Genomic DNA, 19374 nt, shown 5'->3' on the forward strand with positions numbered 1-19374 from the left:
CAAATTATATGGTACATGAATTATATCTCAGTAATGCTGTTTAAAAAGGACTATAGGAAAGAAATCTGGATATGTAATTTACCAAATTAACAGATTAAAGGAAAAAACATGATAACCTCAATAAATGAAGAAAAGGCATCCCATGAAATTCCACAATCATTTGTGGCTATAAAATCACAAATTGAAAGGAATCTGAATAATTTAATAGAATTTTCCAAAAACTTAAGAGTAAACATCTTACAAGGTGCCTGGATGGTTCAGTCGTTAAGCGTCTGCCTTTGGCTCAGATCATGATCCCAGAGTCCTGGGATCGAGCCCCGCATCGGGCTCCCTGCTCAGCAGGGAGTCTGCTTCTCCCTCTCCCTCTCCCCCTGCTTGTGTTCCCTCTCTTGCTGTGTCTCTCTGTCAAATAAATAAATAAAATCTTAAAAAAAAAAAAAAGAGTAAACATCTTACCTAGATTGTCAAATACTGGGGCGCCTGGCTGGTTCAGTCGCAAGAGCATGCAACTCTTGATCTCGGGGTCATTGAGTTCAAGCCCCACGTTGGCTGTAGAGATTACTTAAATAAATAAGTAAACTTAAAAAAAATTAATAAAAATTAATTTATGATATACTAAAAAGATTCCCCTTAAAGTCAGGAGCATAGATAAGAATGTCATGTGATAGGAGCACCTGGGTGGCTCAATCGGTTAAGTGGCTGCCTTTGGCTCAGGTCATGATCCCAGAGCTTTGGGATCAAGTCCCACATCGGGCTCCCTGCTCAGCGGAGAGCCTGCTTCTCCCTCTCCCTCTGCCTGCCTCTCTGACGACTTATGCTCTCTATCTCTGTCAAATAAATAAATGAATTCTTTTAAAAAAAAATGTCATGTGACAGATACATAGTCCTACTTCCTTATTAACAAAAATCCCAATTTTGTTCAAGGCAGTTACTGCTCAGTTGAAAAACCACTTTCCCCAGACCCACTTGCAGCTAGATTATGCCATAATTCTGGTCAACAGAAATTAGGAAAGTCTCCTGAGGACTTCTGAGGGTTTTTTTTTCTCCTGATATAAGTACTTCTTCCCTTCACTTACTTCTTCTTGCCCCGAATATGGATGTAATACCTGGAGCTGTGGTGGTCATCTACAAGGACAAAAGCCAAATACTTAAAGATGGCAAAAAAGAGATACAGAGGGCGCCTGGGGGGCTCAGTCGGTTAAGCATCTGCCTTTGGCTCAGGTCATGATCTCAGGGTCCTGGGATCGAGTCTAACATTGGGCTCCCTGCTCAGCGAAGAGTCTGCTTCTCCCTCTCCCTCTGTGCTCTCTCTCGCTCTATCTCTCAAATAAAGAGAATCTTTAACAAAAAAAAAATGGGTGGTTCGCATTTCCCACTCTGCTTTAAAAAAAAAAAGAAAGATATAAAATGATCTTAGGGCACTAATGATAGTGTGAAGCTGGGCTTCCCGTTACATGAGAAAAGTACACCCCCATCACTTGGGTTTTCAGTTACATATAGCTGACCACAATCCTAACCAGTATTAGCTTGCCATTACTCTTCTTCAACACGTTAGTAAAAATCCTAATGCATATGGCAAAGTAAGAAAAAAAAAGAATAAGGATTTGAAAGGAAGAAACAGCCTATACTCCAATGGTGCAGTGAAAAAGATTATATCAAAGGTAGCAAAATGTTAACTGGTGAATCTACATCAGAGTATTCAGCCTTGAAATTTTTTTTTTTAAGATTTTTATTTATTTATTGAGAGAGAATGGTAGAGAGAGAGCATGAGAGGGAAGAAGGTCAGAGGGAGAAGCAGACTCCCTGCTGAGCAGGGAGCCTGATGCAGGACTCGATCCTGGGACTCCAGGATCATGACCTGAGCGGAAGGCAGTTGCTTAACCAACTGAGCCACCCAGGCACCCCTCAGCCTTGAAATTTTTCAAAATAAATTTTTACGGCAAAAAATACTGATGAGCAAAACAATGAATTTTGTGACAACATATACCATAAACAAAGGAAAAAGACAAGCCAAATTATCAGTAAAGGATCAGAAAAAGATTAGCTGAATTACATGAAGAACTTTTACATATTCTACAAGTCAATAAGAAAGACAAGCAACCCAACAGAAAAACAAGCACATGACAGGGACAACACATTCATGGAAAATGAAACCCATTATGCCCAATAAACAGATAAAAAGATACCCAGTGTACTAATCAAGAAAATGCAAATTAAAACAAAAAATACAGCACTTCACACCCATCATGTCGGCAAATTCCTTTAAGCTTGAGCACAGAGGTATTGACACAAATAAACCGAGAGGAACTCTCAACCAGCAAGAGAAGTTTAACAGGTTCGACACTGTCAAGTACACTTTGACAACACCTAACAGTTAAAGAGGCGCACCATACTCAGCAATGCCCTTCTTTTTTTTTTAAGATTTTATTTATTTATTTGAGAGAGAGAGAATGAGAGATAGAGAGCACAAGAAGGAAGAGGGTCAGAGGGAGAAGCAGACTCCCTGCCGAGCAGGGAGCCCGATGCGGGACTCAATCCCGGGACTCCAGGATCATGACCTGAGCCGAAGGCAGTCACTTAACCAACTGAGCCACCCAGGCGCCCTCAGCAATGCCCTTCTTAGTTATAATCCCTGAAGGAGCAGCAAGTCCGTGAGATCGAGATCGTGAGATCGAGACTCTTTACATAGTAACACCAGAACATCATTTGCCTTTTTCATCCTCTCTCATGAGTGTTCAGTGAAGTTTTCCAGAGGCTCATGGTATATGTCACAGCCAGATAACTGCAGAAGCAGATACAAGAATCCAGCTCTCTTCTATTAATTCAGACATTAAAGAGATTTTCAAAAATGTAAAAGCAATGCCACTCTTCTATTTTTTCTATTTTGGAAAGTGTAGTTATTTTTCATAAAAATGTTATTTATAACACATAGCGGGTTTATTATTGTGATTTTTTTTAAAAAATAAGTATTTTAAGCATATCTCATACAATAAATATTGATAGTTATAAATCACATAAAAGCTCTTTGGGGTCCTCAGTCATACTTTCAGAGTGTAAAGAGGCCCTTAGACCAAAATGTTTGAGAACCACTGCCCTGGAGAAACTATCACACGTGTATACCAAGAGACATATACAAGAATCTTCCTTGCAACACCGTAATAGCAAATTTCCTTCTGTCCATCAGAAGGAAAAAATGATAGACCGTGTATAAAATAACTATGTAGCCTTTAAAGCAATGAACTAGGGCGCCTGGATGGCTCAGTAAGTTAAGTGGTTAAGCGTCTGCCTGCCTTCCATTCAGGTCGTGATCCTGGGGTCCAGGTACTGAGTCCCACATCAGGCTCCCTGCTCTGCAGGAAGCCTGCTTCTCCCTCTTCTTCTGCCTCTCTCTCTCTGTCTCTCATGAATAAATAAAATCTTTTTTTTTAAGATTTTATTTATTTATTTGACAGAGAGAGACACAGAGAAAGAGGGAACACAAGGCAGACGCTTAACAACTGAGCACCCAGGCACTCTATTTTTTTTTAAGATTTTTATTTATTTGAGAGACAGAGAGAGAGACAGAGAGAGTATAAACAGGGGGAGAGGCCTGTTTATAGATAGAGAGGGAGAAGAAGACTGAGCTGAGAGCCCGACATGGGGCTCGATCCCAGGACCTGGAGATCATGACCTGAGCTGAAAGCAGACTTTTAACCATCTGAGCCACCCAGGCATTGTGCTTTTTAAATTTGTGAGATTTGGCCATTTGATATAGGTAATGCTAGTTCATTTCTTTATTTTTATTATTTTTTAAAGATTTTATTTATTTAGGGGCGCCTGGGTGGCTCAGTCGTTAAGCGTCTGCCTTTTGCTCAGGTCATGATCCCAGGGTCCTGGGATCGAGTCCCACATCAGGCTCCCTCCTCGGGAGGAAGCCTGCTCTCCCCACCCCACCCCCCGCTTGTGTTCCTGCTCTTGCTATCTCTGTCTCTGTCAAATAAATAAATAAAATCTTTAAAAAAAAATAAAAAATAATAAATAAAATAAAAAGCAAAATGCTGAAGGATATATACAATATACCATGCATCTAGTTTTAAAACATGTAAAATCATAGTAGTATGTATGATTATTGATATATATATACACACACACACAGAAAAAGTAAAAAATAAAAACACATGGGAATGATAAAAGCAAAAACTGGGGCACATGACTGGCTCAGTCAGTAGAGCATGCTACTCTTGGTCTCGGGTCATGAGTTCAAGCCCCATATTAGGCACAGAGCTTACTTAAAAAAAAAAAAAGCAAAAATCATTGCAGAGATTACCTCTGTGGAGGTGGGAAGAGAAATAGCATGAAGGATACACAGGAGCCTTCAATTATATGTGGAATGTTAGTAGAAACACAGGTATTCATTATATTATTTCCTATAATTTTTTGTATGATTGCAATACATCATAAGTAAAGATTAAGAATGCTGAATAGAGGGTGCCTGGGTGGCTCCGTTGGTTAAGCGACTGCCTTCGGCTCAGGTCATGATCCTGGAGTCCTGGGATCGAGTCCCACATCGGACTCCCTGCTCAGCGGGGAGTCTGCTTCTCCCTCGGACCCTCCCCCCTCTCATGCTCTCTCTCTATCTCATTCTCTCTCAAAGAAATAAATAAAATCTTAAAAAAAAAAAAGAATGCTGAATAGATACTGGGTGTTAGGAGGGAGAAGACACCATAGGACCAAATGAAGGACTGCAAATGAAGGGTGACTCAGGTTTGATTTAGGTCTCAACTCTAGAAAACTGGAAGAATATCAATGCATTAGCTCAAATTTAGGAAGTTGGGATGAAGAAATAGTTTGGGGGTGTGCCTGGGTGACTCAGTCCTTAAGCATCTGCCTCCGGCTCAGGTCCTGATGGTCCTGGGACCGAGCCCCGCATCGGGCTCCCTGCTCAGTGGGAAGCCTGCTTCTCCCTCTCCCACTCCCCCTGCTTGTGTTCCCTCTCTCGCTGTCTCTCTGTCAAATAAATAAATAAAATCTTAAAAAAAAAATAGTTTGGGAAAAGGTAAGGTGGTGGGATTTAGACATGCTACCAGGAGAAGCAGAAATGATAAAATTATTAGAGAGTTGTAAATTTAAAGATGGTGTCTGGGAGCTGCCAGGGCCAGAGATACAGATTTGGAACTCACTGAATAAAGATGGAAGATTTGAGAATAGATGAGATCATCAAAAAAGGTGATACAGGAAGATGAGTGTATGGAGAAGCTTACCCAGAGAGAGTAGAGGAGAGGGCTTGGGGAACAGACGCAGAGGGCCACAGCGGAGAAGACAGAAGAGAGGCTAGAGGAAGATGGCAGTGAGTCCTCACAGAAAGGTCAGAGAAGGAATCAGAGTCAGACAAGAGAACATCCGAAGAAAGAAGGTATAAAAAAAGTTCAAAGAGAATAAGGAATGTACTAGGTCACCGGATTATATTCATATAATTTCAGTGTGCCAATTTTAGGAAGCCAATATTGATTAATCCCAACCCTTTCTGACCACTCCTCTTTCATCCATTCATTCCAACAAAAGCTGATTGAGTATCCTGTATGTGGACACTAAGGATACAATGATCGTCTCTGTCTTCATGGTCCTAAGATCACAGTAGAAGAGAAAGACTAATCAATTACTAACAATGATGAATGTAAAATCACAACTACAATGAATGCTATCAGTGGGAGTACTTGGAACTCAGAGATTGTGTAATTAGGGAATTGTTAACTCCTTCCTCCTTTCAGCAGTGTATATTGTGCCTTCCTGAACAGACTCTAAGCCCAAGAGGGCAAACTTTTTTATACTCTTATACTGTTTTCTTTTGATATCTTCTCCAAGTGCTCAGCATAATGCTTCAAAATAATGGGTATTTAGTATATGCTTACTTACACATCTGTAATGGGATGCATCAGATTTTGTAATAAACACATCCTATTGTATGGAAGAGCTATGACATTTTTTTAATAACCTGCTACGGGTGTTAAAGAGGCCAAAAGCAAAGTGTAAGCCTTGAAAAGGTTAGCTTGGTGTTCTCTACCTGTATCTCAAGCAATTACCTTGAGACTGCTTAGGATTATTCTCAAAGAGGGAGCCAGTAAAATCATGGAAAGATTGGCACAAAACATTCTCACCTCTAGAGAGACAACTCGAAATGTACACTCTACCAACAGTAAGCCAGTGCTATAATGTTACTTTTGCAAATAAAAAGCAAAACATTCATTGTAAGGCAATTGGTCCTGACAAGAAAAACAGAGTTCAGGGGCGTCTGGGTGGCTCAGTCAGTTAAGCGGCTGCCTTTGGCTCAGGTCATGATCCCAGGGTCCTGGGATCGAGCCCCACGTCAGGCTCCCTGCTCAGCGGAGAGCATGCTTCTTCCTCTCCCTCTCCCTGCTGTTCTGCCTACTTGTGCTCTCTCTCTCTCTGTCAAATAAATAAATAAAATCTTAAAAAAAAAAAAAGAAAAAGAGTTCAGCGGTATTCAAGAAGCAGCCCCACAACTACTTACATCACGAAACTGAACCTTTCCCAGTTCTCCTAATTCACTGACGCAACAATAAGCAGCTTCTGACTGTAGAAAAAGCTGGGCCAGCGTCATCTCCTCACTCCGGAAAAGCTCCCCCATGGTAGCAGAAAGTGCCAATCAACAGAGTACCTGGGTTTCTGTCCAACCTAAAGCAAAAAGAGAAAACTGCATTACCGAAAGAGCTAAGAGCAAACACCACAATAGTAAGGCTCTTTTGTTTTGCATTTCATATCTTCCATCCCTTGCAGACAGACCTTTAACATCCTGTTTAGAAGGATAGAAAGGAGAAACTGCAAAAGGCTGTTACTAAATCCTCTCCCACAGAGTACCTGATGAAAAGCCACTTCCTTCACAGTCAACATCAGGATCAAATGACAATATTTTGGGGCTCAATACATAAGAATGTATCCAGTTAAAAACAGGAACTGGGATTCACAAACAGCTCTTTAAATACCCTGGACAGGGTATTATGAGGCATCACACTGCCTGACCTTTTTTTGGCTTGTGTCAGGAAACACACGGAAGAGACCTAGATTACCCTCTTATAAAGGATATCTCCGTGGAGACTAGTTTTCTACCCTCTACTGCCCATTTCTAACTGTTGGAGTCCCAGCACTACCCTACAGCTATGGGTACCTTAAAGGGTTTAACCTTCCATCTCCTCAGGAAACACCATTTTCTCCCTAAGGAATCTGAACACATCAGCATTATCTCAAAAAAACAGGGGGGGGGGGGAAACACCTGGCTGGTTCAGTCAGTACAGCATGTGACTCTTGATCTCAGGGTCACGAGTTCAAGCCCCATGTTGGGTGTGGAGCCTACTTAAAAAAAAAAAAAAAGAGCCAGCTTGCAAATTAAGCTCAATTTCAAGTCCAGTACGACAGAAATACATTGATAATGACAAAGCAGTTTTATCAAACCACAGAGAATAAGCTTGCCACCTCCGTAGCTTTCAATTTCTTATCCCCACCTTCAAGATTAATTACATTCTTCCATTTGTTAAAGCTTCTCATGCATGAGCCAATAAAGGTTTCCTTTTAGGGCTGTCTTATCCTTGCCCGGTATGAAAGACAATGGCGCTATCAGTGGTCCTGAAACTGCAATTATTTATTCTCAATCAGCTATTGTAAGGCACAGACTGTACCCTATCTGAACTCAGCAAACCGTACAGTATTTTTAGTATCATGAGGGCATCCATAATGATAGGTGAAACTGGCATCAAAGGAAGAGTTACTGTTCTGCAAGGCTGGAAGACATTTTGAGAAATCTGAACGACGAAACCTTTGTGCATTTGATGTTCAAGGCAGCAAAATAACACACTCAGATATAAGCAAAGATTTCTCAAGAGATTATGTAGTCTGCCTTTAAAATTGTCTATACCTGAATCACCCAAAACAGCTGTTATCAACCCTCCCACATCTTCCCCCAAAGAAGAATAGATTCCACAACCTCTAACGCAGGAAAAATTATGCCTGATCAGCATAGATCGGGGCTGCCAGTAATAACAGCCTCCAGAGTTGCCTCCCTCCTTCTGTTCTTTAATGATTACAAGTCTCCTAGAACATCTCTATCCCACTGGAGCCAAACAGAAAACTAAACAGGCCAAAGCGATTCGGGGATGAGAGGATGTCACAAAACAAAATATGAAGAAACAGTAATTCTGCACAAGATAAGTACAAATAAAGTGCCCGGCGTCCAGCCTCACTATGGTCATCCAGTCCTCGCCTCCTACGAGGTATTCAAACTCATCTGCTTCATTTCCTGTCTACCCAGTGAGAAAGCAGGAATTCTTTGAGCCCAGGCACACCTACGTCCCGAAGTGGCGACTAAAGGGGGGAGGGGGGAGGGATCATCAAATTGGGAGCCCCTTTAAGAAGCCCCCAAATTCTTCTGCCTACCCAGTAACCTTCTGTTCCTCCGCCTACGCCTTAAATGGGGGAAGGGCTGAGGGCCTCCAAAGAGAAGTGAACCTCCGATTCCTCTGCCCACAGGAGGGGTGCCCGAAGAGGGGTGAACCCCCATTTCCTCTCAGACACCTAAGATCTCTGCTAATTCCTTTGACAAGCGAGGAGGCTATTAGAAGGATTTCCCATGCCCTTCCGAGGCCTCTCCCTGCCGCACTGTACCTACACGCCCCGCTCACCTTCAGCCCCCAGCCGGGCCGCAGCCAAAGAAGCCGCCCAAGACCAAGCCCGCAGCCTCAGCGGCTCGGGACATCAGCGCTCGACGTGCGTGCGTCCGCAAAGCCCTGCCCCCGCGCAGCCGCCGGCCCCGCCCCCAAGATGACCTCATTGCAGTCAGCCAATGGGGTGAGGCCTGGGTTAGCTGCCGCACTGCAGAGTCGCGGGGGCGCAGGCAAGACCCTGGGTGCTGACGCCATCTTGTTCCCGCGGCTGTCATCTCCAGCCCGGTGGGACCGGGGTGTCTGACGGGCTGCTGGTGCCGGTGCTTGAGGACCTCAGCCCGTATTCCCTTCATAATCCCTTCTCCCTAACACCCTCGAGGCTGGGCTGTCTGCTTGCTTTCTTTTCATATCCAAAAAATTAATTCACAACTTTTCCACGAGGAAAGTAACATCAAGGAAGGGGAGACATTATGAAATGACCTGAAAGCTGGAGAGCTTATTAAAAGCGCTTACAGTCCAGTCTCCTCTACATTACACACGCACCCTTTTTCCTTATTTTACAGAACATTTAAGCCCCAGAGTGAGCAACGCCTAAGATCCGTAGTAGAGCCTCGAACAGGGAGGGGCTCGTTCACTTAAGTATGGAAAAGCCCTTTTTAGAAAGGTACTTGGTTAAGTCCCTCTGGCAAGGGTTCAGGGTCTAGTTTTCTCCAATTAGTGGGAAAATCCCCATAAGACCCTATGTTGTGACAGTAAATTTTTATCTTGTTGGGTGGATTCCTGCAGGCCCCTTTGACCATGTAAGGGTTTTCTATTGCTCAAAAAATTTAAAAGAATAACAAGTTTTTTAAAACGCAAAAGTGGGGCACCTGGGCGGCTAACTCGATTAAGCATCTGCCTTCAGCTAGGATCTTGAGCCCAGGGCCCGGGGATAGAGCCCCATGTTGGGCTCCCTGCTCAGCAGGTAGCCTGCTTCTCCCTCTGCCTCTGTCCCTTCCCCTGTTTGTGTGCTCTCTCTCTCAAATAAAATCTTAAAAAAAAAAAAAAAAAAAAACCCAAACACTGCAAAAGTGATGCTGATGTGGGAAACAAAGGCAAAAGAAAAATTAAATTTCCTTACTATCTACAGCCCACTGACAAGTCCCTGAGACAGACAGAGTGACATTCCTTTAGGAACTCGGCTGCCTCGATGTTAATACCTTGCTAAGGGCAAAAGGCAATCTTAGCCCGACCCCCAGGATCCTGTAAGTCTACCTTAACATATAAAAATTCCTTTGGAAACCTCCTTTATCTCTACCCCCCGAGATACTTGTTGGCAATGCATCCCCCAAGCATATGACCCACCGATATACATCTGAAGGGTCTCATGACTAAGGCTTTATTAGACAGTACTAAATGACCCTTTCCTAACAATAACTAGCCCCCTCAAGGTCCTGGAAACGTCCTTCCAAATTCCTTAAAGACTTAACGCTATCCCTAACCCCCAACTTGAAAGTAAATAATGGGCCGTTCCTCATGACCCAGTGCAGCTCTTTCTGCCCACGGGTTCCTGTTCCGTGCTTTCATAAAACTGCCTTTTTGCACCAAAGACGTCTCAAGAATTCTTTCTTGAGCATCAGCTCCAAACACTAACATTTCCTACATCAGTGCTACCTACTATTTATAAAAACGCCTTTCTCAAATACTGGTATCAACTTCCTAAGGAGGAGTAAGGATCCCAAATCGTTTGTAGTACCCAGAGCTGTGTCAAGAAAAACTCGGAAAACTGGTCTTTCAGGCTCTCTGGGTGGTGGAACCCCATTGAGATTCAAGGGTAATGAGGGAGATACTTCAGATAAAAACTTGACGCTGATAATTTTGTCTACCTGGCAGAAAACATCATCAATGCTGCTTTACCAGTGTAAACGAAATAATGAAGGCAAAAATGGACGTTTTATTTAAATTTTCTATCTCCTATTGTGAGTGAAGATATAATTTGATTCCATTATGATTTAGTTGAGAAGCAGCACCTTGGAGAGGCTCAAATCCTCCCCTTTCCTGTGATCTTCAATGTCCCATAGCTGTCTCAATTTTCCTGGCAGGACAGATAGAGACCCACACTTGAAAGCCTGCCAAGTTTTAGAAAACTATTACACAATGATGTCATTTCCTTCCTCTGAGATTTAAAAAACAAAACAAAACAAAAACTCTTTTAAACCTGAGTCAACTTGCTAACCACACATTTTTTGTACTCCACCTTTAAGACAGTCTTTCATCTGGACTTAGCTCAATCCCCTTGAACTCTCTTTTTTCATGGTTTCCTTTAAAGTATGTCCTCTCAAGAGTTCCTTTTCTGGCTCCTTTCATCTCCTGCCATCAGTCTTTCTCCAGTGTTCCACTCCCTCCATGCTCTCTTCCTTGGCAGTCCTCCTTCTTGTTGTGTGTAAATGTCTATGTGTGGGACTCACACTGATTTTTCCATCCATCTCCCTTCTCCAAGGCTTCCAGATGGAATTTCAGACAGCCTGAATAATGCCATTCAGGCAACAAATGCTTGCTGAGGGCCTAACATGTGGCAAACATGGTGCTAGCTGCTGGGGATAGGAAAAATGAAATAGACACACTTCCTATCTTAGAGGAGCTCACAGTTCAGTGAGAAATAAAGTTCCAATAATTATAAGAGAGAGAGATTCATACTATGTGACAGGCATTTTTCTAAGTGCTCTATAAATATGAATTCATTTAATTCTCATAACAATACTAGGAGGCAGATACTAGTATTATTCCCATTTCATAGGTGATATGGTGTGGGGCACCTCACTGGCTCAGTCAGTAGAGCATGCAACTCGTAATCTAGAGTCGCGAGTTCAAGCCCCACGTTGGGTGTAGAGATTACTTAAATAAATAAATATTGGCACAATAATTTGCCCAAGGTTGCTTAGCTAGTAAATGGCAGAGCAGGATTCAAACCCAGGCAGGTTGGCCCCATTTCCTGGGCTCTTAAGTACTGCACTGCTTCTCAGAGTTCTGTTGTTCCTCTGTTGCACTGTCTACAGAGTGCTGTCTATGAGTCCAATCTGAGTTCAAGTCTTGATCTGCCATTTAATATCGATAACCTTAGGACTCTCTAAGCCCCAGTTTCCTCCTCTATAAAATGGGGTTAATAATGATACTTACCTCATATGGTTATTGTGAGGAATAAAAGGAACTTAGTACATGGTTGGCACTCAGTCTGCATTCAAAAACTGCTAATTATCATCATCATCATCATTACTGTTGCTGTTGATACACAAAATACTGTATAATGGACCTGAGAATCTCAGAAAAGTTTACATTGAGGAGGTGATATGAGAGCAGAGTTTTTTGTTTTTTTTTTTAAAGATTGTACTTATTTGAGGGGCGCCTGGGTGGCTCACTTGGTTAAGCGTCTGCCTTCAGCTCCAGGTCGTGATCCCAGGATCCTGGAGTCCCCGAGTTGGACTCTCTGCTCAGCGGGGAGCCTGCTTCTCACTCTCCACCCAGCTCATCTCTCTCTCTCAAATAAATAAAATCCTTTTTTTAAAAAAGATTTTATTTATTTGAGAGAGAGAGAGAGAGAGAGAGAGCACAAGTAGGGGGAGGGGCAAAGGGAGGAGCAGCAGACTACCCATGAGCAGGGAGCCCAACTTGGGGCTCAATCCCAGGACCCCCAAGACCATGACCCATCCCAGGACCCCGAGACCATGACCAGAACCGAAGGCACACACTTAACCAACTGAGCCACCCAGGCGCCTGAGAGCAGAGTTTTGAAGGATTATGCTCTCACTGAATAAAAACTGGCCCTTCCTCTCAGATCATTAATCCTGCTAAGGGCATATTGTTTTCCTGGTTACCCAGGTTCCAAGCTTAAGCCATCTCTAATTCCATTATTTCTCTGTCTCTCCACACTTAGTCAGTTGCCATGTCATGTTAATTGTGTGTCCTACATTTATTTCTTGCCTCTACCCACTTATCCCTTTTATTTTCATTGCCAATAACCTATACAGGTCCATTAGGCTCTCTCAGATACTGAAGCAAGAACCAATAGGAAGCAGCATGGGGTAGTGTAGTAGACCATAGTAGACCGCCGTAGTTATACCATCCTGAACTAGGCTTTAATCTCAGTTCCTCCATTTATTCCACCTAATATTAAATGTAAGAGAAATCTCAGCTCTAACAATTACAAGGTATCTGAACTTGAGCAAGTTGTTTCACTTTCTTGAGCTTAATTTTCCTCATTGAGACTTTCATGGACTTGTCTCCATCTCCTTTAGAAAACACAGTACTGGGGCCCCTGGTGGTGCAGTTGGTTGAGCTTCTGACTCTTGGTTTTGGCTCAGGTCCTGATCTCAAGGTCATGAGACTGACCCCTGTGTTGGGCTCTGAGCTCAGTGAGGAGTCAGCTAAAGTTTCTCTCTCCCTCTTCCCCTGCACCTCACCATGCTCACTCACTCTCGCTCTCAAATAAATAAATAAATCTTAAAAAAAAAAAAGAAAGAAAGAAAGAAAGAGGGGCGCCTGGGTGGCTCAGTCATTAGGTGTCTGCCTTCAGCTCAGGTCATGATCCCAGGGTCCTGGGATTGAGCCCCGCATCGGGCTCCCTGCTCCGCGAGAGGCCTGCTTCTCCCTCTCCCACTCCCCCTGCTTGTGTTCCCTCTCTCGCTGTGTCTCTCTCTGTCAAATAAATAAATAAAATATTTAAAAAAAAGAAAGAAAGAAAAGAAAGAAAAAGAAAGCACAGTACTTTCTACCTGACTTTTTTTCTCTATCACCAAACTATAAATTCCTTTTGGGCCTACTCACTCAATAGTAAGTACTGGGGCACCTGGGTGGTTCGGTTGTTGAGCGTCTGCCTTCGGCTCAGGTCATGATCCCAGGGTCCTGGGATCGAGCCCCACCATCAGGCTCCCTGCTCAGCGGGGAGCCTGCTTCTCCCTCTCCCACTCCCCCTGCTTGTGTTCCCTCTCTCATTGTGTCTCTCTGTCAAATAAATAAATAAAATCTAAAAAAAAAAAAGTAAGTACTATGTCTTGAATGAATAAGTGAATGGATGGATGATCCTGAAAGAAATGGGAGCCTCCTAATAGAAATCTACTATCAACAAAAGAACACAGGTAACAGACAAAAAGGAATATGATCACACCCTGCCTCTTTTCTTTATCCCCTTTATTTTATGGGCTTCATGATCTGGGAGAAGAGCTTGTGGAAGATTCTTTTATTTTTTAATTTTTTTTAATGTTTAAAGTTTTTATTTAAATTCTAACATACAGTGTAATATTAGTGTCAGTGACAGATTCTTCTATTTTTGTAACAGAGAGAGACAGCTGGGAAAGGTTCAGAGCAGAAGCTAAAAATCAGAAAATGTGTCTGGAGTCAGTGCCAACTTTGTAGGATCATCAAGTTTAGCACAATAGTGCTGATGTTTGTATTCCATTTACAGTTCTCAAAGTTTTTCTACATCAAAGCATATCTATGAGGAAAACACTCCTTAAATTCCATGATGAAGAATACTTTTGTAATTTATTTAATTTAAAAATTTTTTTAGCCAGTGAAAATTACTAGTATTTAAAATATATTTTAATAAGAACACTTTTTCAATATCTTTTTTTCTAGAGGTTTTATTTATTTATTTTTTACTTTATTTATTTATTTGACAGACACAGCGAGAGCAGGAACACAAGCAGGGGGAGTGGAAGAGGGAGAAGCAGGCTTCCTGCTGAGCTGGGAGCCCGATGTGGGACTCGATTCCAGGACCCTGGGATCATGACCTGAGCCGAAGGCAGACGCTTGACTGACTGAGCCACCCAGGCGTCCCACTTTCTTTTATCTTTAAATAAAAATGATTTACATTTTTAATATGAAACTGCTCTGCAATTAGGACTTAACTGCTTCCTGATCTGATTCCCCAGTGCTTCCGAGGCACCTGTTAGACAGGTCCTCCTCTGCTGGAGGTCCTTGTGACAACTTCAGGGGCCTGACTGAACCACTTTCAGTTTTGCATTCACTGAAGGGATATTCTTATGACCTTGAGGAATATGTGCTTTTTCTAATCCAAGCATCTTTTTTTTTAAGATTTTATTTACTTGTCAGAGAGATCAAGTATAAAATGCTGTTAATCACACAGACCTGGAAGATGGGAGCAGTTCTATAGGAGGCTTAGCAGGTAATGCAGTTCTGGGTATCTAAACTAAGCTATTCCTTAGCATTTGGGAAAATGTTTCAACAAAAATTAGTTCTTCACATCCAAGACAAAGCAGACAACAGAGGTGGTGGTCTAACAGAGTCTCAAAAAGTTACAAGAATTGTCACTATAGCGGAATGATTAAAATAAACGTTTTTCCGGGCACCTGGCTGGCTCAGATGGTTAAGCGTCTGCCTTCGGCTCAGGTCATGATCCCAGGGTCCTGGGATCGAGTCCCACATCGGGCTCCCTGCTCCTTGGGAGCCTGCTTCTCCCTCTGCTTCTCTCTCTCTCTCTCTCCCTCTCTCTCTCTCCTTCTGTCTCTCATGAATAAATAAATAAAATCTTAAAAAAAATAAACGTTTTTCCTTTTTTCCCTCAATTTTTTCCAACTGTTCACCTGCAAGTAGTTGGGAGCAAACAGTAAAATTGTGATTTAACATTTACTTTTGCTTGTCTGCATTCTTTGAGATGACAGTCGCTCGGTTTAATGATGGTTTGCATCTAGTCAAATAATTTTTTTGTTTTTCCCTTCTATTTAAAAATGAACTCTAGTTCTTAAACTGTTCTACCAAGGAACTGATTTTATTTATTTATCTATTTTAAGTAAGCTCTACGCCCAATGTGGGGCTTGAAATCACAGCCCTAGATCAAGAGTCCTGTGTTCCACTGACTGAGACAGTCAGGCGCCCCAGGAACTGATTTTAGTGTTGGATGAGAGAATTCCCCTGCCACAACCTTTAGGTGACTTATAATCACCTTTGATCATCATTCTTCTTTTAAAGATATTATTTATTTATTTGTCAGAGAGAGAGAACAAGCAAGCGAGAGAGCACAAGCAGGGGGAGCGGCAGGCAGGCGGAGAAGCAGGCTCCCCGCCGAGCAGGGAGGCCAATGGGGACCAGATCCCAGGACTTTGAGATCATGACTGAGCCCCCCAGTAATCCCTTGACCATCATTCTTGAAATGCTGATTAACAGTGTGTTTCCATAGAAGTAATCCCTTTTCATCCTGAGTTCTTCAAAGTAACACTCTGCTTTTATTTGCAAAGCCTGTCAATGTTTAAAATAAAAGCCTTTGGGTAAAAAGTAAAAATCTCTTCATCATAGATTTTGAGGCTTCCTTTGAAGCTCAAAGAATGTCAGCTTCTTTTAGCTCTGCTAGTAGTTACATCCACAGGGAGATATGAATGAGGCTAAGGCATGTGACATTTTCTGTAACCCTCAAGACTCTTGTGACCAACACGTGAGGCAAGGAACCTCTTAACTTGTGGAAGTTAACAATGTCATGGAAAAAAGGTTCTTAATGAAATGAAATTTACAGAGGAAGACAAATACCATATGATTTCACCAAATGTGGAATGTAAAAAACAAAGCAAACAAGCAAATGATCAAAAGCAGAACCGTAAATACAAAGAACAAACTGATGGTTGCTAGAGAGGAAGGGGGTGGGAGCAAGGGGCGAAATGAGTGAAGGGGATCAGGAGACAGAGGCTTCCAGTTATAGAGTAAATGAGTCACGAGGATAAAAGGTACAGCTTGGGAATATAGTCAATGGTATTGTAATAGCATTTTATGGTGACAGATGGTAGCTACACTTTTGCATAGCATAGCATAACATGTAGTTGTTGAATCACTACATTATACACCTGAAACTAATGCAACATTGTGTCAACTATTCCTCAATTTAAAAAATTTTTTAATTTAGAGGGGCACCTGGGTGGCTCAGTTGTTAAGCGTCTGCCTTTGGCTCAGGTCATGATCCCAGGGTCCTGGGATCGAGCCCCACATCGGGCTCCCTGCTCCACGGGAAGCCTGCTTCTCCCTCTCCCACTCCCTCTGCTTGTGTTCCCTCTCTCGCTATGTCTCTTTCTATCATATAAATAAATAAAATTTAAAAAAAAATAAAAAAATTTTAATTTAGAAAACTTGAGATGGGAAGAAGGGAAAGGACTGACATAGGTCAGAGAAGACTCTCTGTGACATCAGCCCTGAAATATTTGCCAGAGAAACAAAAAACTTGGTCAAGGAGATTTCTAAAGTAGAGAATCTGGCAAGTGTTTCTTCTGTATTGGGTTTCTAGTGACTTGGAAAAAGAAGGTGAGACCTGGAATGAAGAAATACATTGGAAAATTCCAGTAGAAAGGATCTGGTTGAGTCAATGGTCAAGGGATGTATTTAATTTGAACCGTTGTATTGCCCACCATAGTGCCTGACATTCACAATATACTTAATAAATTTTTCTTAAGTAAACTCTACACCCAACATGGAGCTCCAACTCAATGACCCCAAGATCAAGAGATCGAGTTGCATGCTCTACTGACAGAGCCAGACAAGCACCCCTACTATATAAATATTTTTGAAAGAGGGGCGCCTGGTTAGCTCAGTCAGTTAAGCACCCACCTCTTAGTTTTGGCTCAGGTCATGATCTCAGGGTCTTGAGATCCAGCCCCAGGTGGAGCTCTGTGCTCAGTGGGGAGTCTGCTTTCACCTCTCCCTCTCCCTCTGACCCTTCCTTTACCCCACCCCCAAATCACATGCACACGCTCTCTCTCACTCTCTCTCTCAAATAATCTTTAAAAAAATAATTATTTTTGAAAGAAAACTAAAACTGGAAATGTAGTTTTTTGTTTGGGGTTTTTTTTTTTGAAATTTAGTTTCTTGTGACAAACTGATGTGGATTTTTTTGTTTTTGTGATCACGTTCTTATTTAAGGCTCGATGGAGATTGCTATGCTTTACAGTTGAGTTGTTCTGTTTTATAAAGCAGGGTTTAACTGGGCTTGTGTGGTATTTTAAAGGAGTGAGTTGTGGGAAAGGGAGCCTGCAGGATATTTTTAGGGAGAATGTACAAGGGCATGGTCTTCAAGAAGAAAAATTTTCTTAGGAGGAGAAAGATACCCAAAGTGAACCTTCAGGTGGATACTGCCTTGAGCCCTTTTGTCATTACAAGTTCCTTTCTGCTTGGAGGTTTAGAGATTCTGAATACAGGCGAACAATTATTTCTATTAAAGAAATATACTTTGGATGGCGCACCTGGGTGGCTCAGTCAGTTAAGCCTCTGCTTTTGGCTCAGGTCATGATCCTGGGGTCCTGGGATCAAGCCCCGAGTTGGCTCCCTGTCAGCCGGGTCGTCTGCTTTTCCCTCTGCCTCTGCCCCTCCCCCTTGCTAGTGCTCTGTCTCTCCCCCCTCCCCCGCAAATAAATAAATAAAATCACACACACACACACACACACACACACACACACACACACACACACACACACACACATTGGTGGGGCGTTTAGGTGGCTCAGTCAGTTAAGCAGCCGGGTCTTGATTTTGGCTCAGGTCATGATCTCAGGGTCCTGGGTTTGACTGAGCTCAGCATCTGGCTCTGAGCTCAGTGGGGAGTCCACTTAAGGATTCTTTCTCTCTCCCTCTCCCTCTGCCCCCTTCTGTGCATGCACGCACACATGCGCACTTACACTCTTTCTCAAATCTAAAAAAAAAAAAATACATACACACACATACCTTGGGACTTAAAATTTTCTGGCAATATGTATAGCTATTGACAACAAGAAATTTGAGTAAACCCTGTGGGGTAAGTGGATTTTACTTTATTATCTTATTATTATCCTTTTTAGTCTCTACACCCAGTGTGGGGCTCAAACTCACCACCCTGAGATCAAGAGTCACATGTTCTACCAACTAAGCCAGTTAGGGGCCCCAGGGTAAGTGTATATCAGGAGCTTCCCAGTCTTTAAAGGTTTGGTAGAATTCTTCACTAAAACCATTTGGACCTGGAGATTTCCTTCTTTAATTAAATTATATTATATGCATTTTTTAAAGATTTTATTTATTTATTTGAGAGAGAGAGAATGAGAGAGAGAGAGCAGGAGAGGGAGGAGGGTCAGAGGGAGAAGCAGACTCCCTGCCGAGCAGGGAGCCCAATGTGGGACTCGATCCCGGGACTCCAGGATCATGACCTGAGCCGAAGGCAGTCGCTTAACCAACTGAGCCACCCAGGCGCCCAATTAAATTATATTTTAAATTATAAATTAAATTTCTTTAACAGTTATAGAGCTATCCAGACTATCTATTTCATATTGGGTGAGTTGTGGTAGTTTGTGCTTTTCGAGAAATTGGAATACAGAATGTTTACTTCATCTCAAAATACCACCCTACAAAAATACTTATGGATGACAAAGAGGAAAAGAATAACTTTAGACAGGAAAAGTCTTCCAGACACCACCTTCACCACTGATCAAGGTTAACATCTCTAGCAATGGGCAAATCAAAACTATGTACCACCTGATAGGATATAATGACAAGAACACAGCATCCCTTTAGTGCTATTCCTAAGAAAGATAAATACCCTAAATCCTATCATGAGGAGACATCAGACAAGTCCAAATCAAGCAACATTATACATAATAAATGTCCGGTAATCTTCAAAAAGATCAAAGCTATGAAAGAAAAGGAAAGAACAAGGAACTATGCCCCTAATTGAAGGAGACTAATGAGATGTGCAACTAAATTCAAAGTGTGATCACAGATTGGGTCG

General features: G+C 42.3%; 1 protein-coding gene across 8 annotated transcripts in view; it reads right to left on the bottom strand.

Moving 5' to 3' along the window:
- ATP6V0A1 (ATPase H+ transporting V0 subunit a1) overlaps positions 1 to 8767 on the bottom strand; it is a 61722-nt gene extending 52955 nt beyond the window's left edge. For 4 of the 8 annotated variants that reach the window (XM_088028265.1, XM_028093977.2, XM_088028264.1 and 1 more), the window contains exons 1-2: positions 6509 to 6596; positions 457 to 549 (exon numbers count right to left, since the gene is read on the bottom strand). Coding sequence is in view for 3 of the 8 variants with exons in the window: in XM_028093974.2 (XP_027949775.1) it covers positions 6509 to 6625 (117 nt within the window). In the remaining 5 variants the exon portion in view is untranslated. Of the gene's footprint in view, positions 1 to 456; positions 550 to 6508; positions 6673 to 8669 lie in introns of those variants that run through there. The other 4 variants (XM_028093974.2, XM_028093973.2, XM_088028263.1 and 1 more) reach the window with 2 other exon arrangements.
- Between the last annotated feature and the right edge of the window lie 10607 nt (positions 8768 to 19374).

The sequence above is a fragment of the Eumetopias jubatus genome, unplaced genomic scaffold (assembly GCF_037043125.1).
Source record: "Eumetopias jubatus isolate StellerSeaLion01/CBP00866 unplaced genomic scaffold, mEumJub1_p1.0 scaffold_10, whole genome shotgun sequence".
NCBI classification, from domain to species: domain Eukaryota; kingdom Metazoa; phylum Chordata; class Mammalia; order Carnivora; family Otariidae; genus Eumetopias; species Eumetopias jubatus.